Genomic DNA, 5,111 nt, shown 5'->3' with positions numbered 1-5,111 from the left:
CATTCCTGCAGTCATGAATGGGCCAGTAGCTCTGTATCCTGGCATTCCCCCATATCCCTGCAGTGTGGGTGGGTGGCAGCCCTGCATCCCTGCAGTGTGGGTGGGTGGCAGCCCTGCATCCCTGCAGTGCCCAGTGTCCCTGCAGTGTGGGTGGGTGGCAGCCCTGCATCCCTACAGAGCAGACAGAGCCCCCACCCTCCCCTTTGGTGGCCCTGTTCCCACGGGGCTGGCAGTGGCATGCAGTGCCCCGTGTCCCCACCCTGCATGCTGGGCAGTGGCCCTGCAGTGCATGGCACACAAGGTCCTGTGTTGAGCCTGGCTGGTGCCCAGCAGGCCTCTCTTGGTGTGCCTCCTTGGGTCTAATTACAGCTTGTGTGGTGACGAAGAGGGTGGACAGTGGCAGGAGTGGCTTCCTGTAACCTGCAGGAAGCTGGGGTTGAGGTTTCAATGACTGGGTGGCTCCCTCCAGGGCAGTGCAGGAACCTGGTGCAAGCCAGGACTGGGTCTCCTGGGCACTTGCTTGTGGAGGTTGCTCAGGCTGGGGCCAGCCCTGCCAGGGGAGCCCCCAGAGCCTTTGGGGGGGGTGCTCTGGGGACCCTGCACAAGCGGCTGCACCCAAACGGATGCCCTGAGGGGTGTGGGCTGGGGCAGAGCAGGGTGGGAGGCCCTGGGCTGCCTGACCTCTGGTGTCTGTGTCTCCTTCCAGCTCCCCTGCAGCGCAGGATGGACCCGCTGGCATCCTGCCTGGGCCTGTGGCTCCTCTTACAGCTCCCTGCCCTTGTTTCCGGGACTCGCGTGGTCTACAAAGTGCAGGAGGAACAACCCCCCAACACCCGCATCGGGAGCTTGGCCTCCGACTACGGCTTCCCAGATGTGGGGCATCTCTACAAGCTGGAAGTGGGGGCCCCCTACCTACGTGTGGAAGGCAAGACTGGAGACATCTACACCACAGAGACCCCCATAGACCGGGAGAGCTTGCGGGAGTGCCAGCACCTCCTGCCCGGAGAGCCCTGCTTCCTGGAGTTTGAAGTGTCCATCACCGACCTGATGAGCAGCAGCCCCCGCCTGCTCGAGGGGCAGATAGAGGTGCTCGATATCAATGACAACACCCCCAATTTTGCCTCACCTGTTCTCACGATCTCCATCCCTGAAAACACCAACCTCGGGACACTGTTCTCCATCCCTGTGGCCATGGACCGGGACACAGGTCCCAACGGTGTTGCCTCCTACGAGCTGACGGCTGGTCCGGAGGCACAGGAGCTCTTTGGGCTGCAAGTGGCAGAGGATCAGGACGAGAAGCAGCCGCAGCTGATTGTGATGGGGAACCTGGACCGGGAGCAGTGGGACTCGTACGATCTGACCATCAAGGTGCAGGATGGGGGCAACCCCCCGCGGGCCAGCAGCGCCCTGCTGCGCATCACCATCCTGGACATGAACGACAACGCGCCCAAGTTCGAGAAGGCCCTGTATGAGGCTGAGCTCTCTGAAAACAGCCCCGTGGGGCACTCTGTCCTTCAGGTGAGTAGGGGGGGGGCATGCTTCTCCTGCCCTGGGTGTGGCAGGGATAAGCTGGGGAGCTTGTTGCCACTTGCTGCTATGGTTCCCCAAGGGAGGAGGGTTGGAAGGGTCGCAAGCCACAGCGTCACCAGCGGGCAGGCAGGTCCCTGAGATGTCACATATAAGTGCAAGGAGATGCAGCTGGAGTGGTGGCTGCAGGACAGGGCTGGGGGGCAGCAGCAGGGCTGGGGGGTGTGCGGGAGCAAGGCTGTGGGTTACAGAGAGGGCTGGGACCCAAGGGCTGTGGAGGCTCTGGCTTCATGCCCAGCTGGTCTCAATGCTGCCCGCAGACAAGACATAGACCCTTTCATAAGTCGCATTCCCTTGGTGGCTCCATGGAAACTCGGGCTCACACAGGAGATGGGGGCAGGCAGCATCCCTGCTGCCTGTCTGGGGGGGCTGCCCATGGCTCCGGGGGTGCCCTGCTCTCTGCAGGGGCCAGGGGCTCTGCCCAGTCTCAGGCAGTGGGGCAAACTGGCCCAGGGAGCCCGAGGGGGTTGGATCTCAGTGGATTTGGCTTGGAGGGGCCATTGAGATGATAGTAGCTGACATCTGTTTATCTGCAGCTGCCATCTTAATAAGCGAGCGTGGCCAGCTCTCATCTGCTTGCTAATTCTGATGTGAATTTTTTGAAGAATTCATTTTTCACTGTGAAGAGAATGGAAGTTGGAAAAGCAGATAAGGGAGCTGTGCGGCCGGGGAAGAGAATGGGCTGAGATGCTGCTGTTGCCATTGCTCAGCTTTTATCTTTCAGGGGGAAAATGACTTCCGCCTTTTTTTTTTTTTTTTGTGAGTGGAGGTAAAAGGTGGAATTTACATTTAACAACTTTTCGTTCTCCATCCAAATCTGCTGAGCAAGATAACGGCGGAGCAGCAAATGGTGCAGAGAAGAGGCTGCTCGGGGAGTGGATTAGGGAGGCAAATGTTAGACAAACCTCATCTTCTTTAGAAAGCAAATAATAGGCACAGAGGCAGGTTCCTGGGAAGGCAGAGCTCCTGACGGGCAGGCAGGGATGGCTGGAGCTGCGCGGAGCTTCAGCAGCCCCGTTCCCTGCTGGGCTGCATCCCTGACTGCTGGGATGGAGCTGCTGCAGCTCCGCACATCCTCGCCTCCCTCCTCCTCGCCCTTCCCCTCACCCAGGCTTCAGCCCCTCTTTGGGGAGGGTTTGGGGGAGCAGGCACAGCCAGAGACTTCCCTCCCCGCTGCTGCCTGGGTCACGGCAAGGGTTCCCGGAGGATTCTCTGCAGGATTCTCTGCGTGCAGGGAGGGGAGCACGGCAAACTGGCCCAGCCGGTTTCTCCGGAAGAGCAAGGAAAAGCCTGGGTGCCCGGAGGGCCGCTCCCAGATGGTCCCAGGCTCTTTGCCCCACAGTCCTTGGCCCCAGAAGAGGAAATCCTGGTTTTTCCCCCCCCAGAGGAGGCCGCAGCCGCGTGAGGAGATGCCTGGTTCTCCCGCTCACCCCTTCTCCTCCCTCCGCCCCACAGGTGAAGGCCAACGACTCGGACCAGGGCGCCAACGCCGAGATCGAGTACTCCTTCCACCAGGCCTCGGACATGGTGCGTCGGCTGCTGCGCCTGGACCGCGCCACGGGGCTTATCACCGTCCAGGGGCCCATTGACCGCGAGGACGTGGGCACCCTCAAGTTCTCGGTCATGGCCAAGGACAAGGGTGCCAGCCCCAGGAGCGCCCGCACCCAGGTGGTGGTCACCATCAAGGACATGAACGACAACGCGCCCTCCATAGAGATTCGAGGCATAGGGCTTGTCACCCACCAGGATGGCATGGCGAACATCTCGGAGGACGTGCCAGTAGAGACAGCAGTGGCTCTGGTGCAAGTGTCTGACCGAGATGAGGGTGAAAACGCTGTGGTGACCTGTGTGGTGGCTGGTGATGTTCCGTTCCAGCTGCGGCAGGCTAGCGAAACGGGGAGTGACAGCAAGAAGAAGTACTTCCTGCAGACCACCACGCCGCTGGACTATGAGTCGGTGAAGGAGTACACGATTGAGATTGTGGCAGGGGACTCAGGGAACCCGCCCCTCTCCAGCACCAACTCCTTGAAGGTGCAGGTGGTGGACGTGAATGACAACGCACCTGTCTTCAGCCAGAGTTTCACCGAGGTGGCCTTCCCTGAGAACAACGAGCCTGATGACCTGGTGATGGAGGTGAGCGCCACCGATGCCGACAGCGGCTCCAACGCCCAGCTGGTTTATTCTCTCGTGACGGACCCTTCCTCCAAGGGCTCCTTCAGCATTGACCCTGACTCTGGGGAGATCCGGGTGAAGGCGGTGCTGGACCGAGAGCAGCGGGAGCGCTACGAGTTCTTGGTGGTGGCAGCAGACAAGGGCAGCCCCACCCTCAAGGGCACAGCATCTGTGGCCATCAACGTCATGGACCGGAATGACAACGACCCCAAATTCATGCTGAGCGGCTACAACTTCTCAGTGATGGAGAACATGCCACCTCTCAGCCCTGTGGGCATGGTGACGGTGATCGATGCTGACAAAGGAGAAAACGCCCGCATCCAGCTGTCGGTGGAGCAAGACAACGGGGATTTTGTCATCCAGAATGGCACTGGCACCATCCTCTCCAGCATCTCTTTTGACCGGGAGCAGCAGAGCACGTACACTTTCCGACTCAAGGCGGTGGATGGTGGGGATCCTCCCAGGTCTGCCTATGTGGGGGTGACCATCAACGTCTTGGATGAGAACGATAATGCCCCCTTCATCACTTCACCCTCCAATGCCACCTACAAACACATCCTGCCCCACACCAGCCCTGGGCAGCAGGTGAGCAAGGTCAAGGCAGAGGACATCGACTCCGGGGTCAACGCAGAGCTGATCTACAGCATCACAGGAGGAAACCCCTTTGAGCTCTTCCAGATCTCCCCGCACAGCGGAGACATCACCCTGGAGAAGGAGATCCTGCGCAAGCACCACGGCCTGCACCGCCTGGTCGTGCGGGTCAACGACAAGGGCAAGCCCTCGCGGCACGGCACGGCGCTGGTGCACTTCTACGTCAACGAGACGCTGGCCAACCGCACGCTGCTGGACACGCTGGTGGGCCACAGCCTGGACACGCCGCTCGACATCGACATCGCCGGAGACCCTGAGTACGAGCGCAGCAAACAGCGAAGCAACATCCTCTTCGGAGTCATCGCTGGCATCGTGGCCGTCACCCTGGTCATCGTGCTGGTCGTCCTGGTGCGTTACTGCCGGCAGCGGGAGGCCAAGAGTGGTTACCAGGCAGGCAAGAAGGAGACCAAGGATCTGTACACGCCCAAGCAGGCCAGCAAGAGTGGCAAGAGCAAGAGCAAGGTGAAGAAGAGCAAGTCTCCGAAGCCGCCCAAGCCCACAGAGGATGAGGAGGAAACAGGGCTGCAGAAATCACTCAAGTTCAACCTCATGAATGACTCTGTCAGTGACAGTCCCCGAATCCACCTGCCCCTCAACTACCCCCCGGGCAGCCCAGACCTGGGTCGCCACTACCGCTCCAACTCGCCGCTGCCCTCCATCCAGCTCCAGCATCAGTCACCCTCGGCCTACACGAAGCAACA

At 60.6% G+C, this 5,111-nt stretch overlaps 1 protein-coding gene across 1 annotated transcript in view; it reads left to right on the top strand.

Moving 5' to 3' along the window:
- Positions 1–706: 706 nt before the first annotated feature.
- The window catches only part of PCDH1 (protocadherin 1), a gene marked incomplete at its 3' end in the record, with an annotated part of 51,941 nt that continues 47,536 nt past the window's right edge, over positions 707–5,111 (top strand). Inside the window, exons 1-2 of the mRNA XM_010001404.1 lie at positions 707–1,518; positions 3,043–5,105. Coding sequence (XP_009999706.1) covers positions 724–1,518; positions 3,043–5,105 — 2,858 coding nt within the window. The remainder of the gene's footprint in view (positions 1,519–3,042; positions 5,106–5,111) is intronic.

Source organism: Chaetura pelagica, unplaced genomic scaffold (genome assembly GCF_000747805.2).
Source record: "Chaetura pelagica isolate M959 unplaced genomic scaffold, ChaPel_1.0 scaffold217, whole genome shotgun sequence".
Taxonomy (NCBI): domain Eukaryota; kingdom Metazoa; phylum Chordata; class Aves; order Apodiformes; family Apodidae; genus Chaetura; species Chaetura pelagica.
This window is presented reverse-complemented; position numbering and strand designations above follow the sequence as displayed.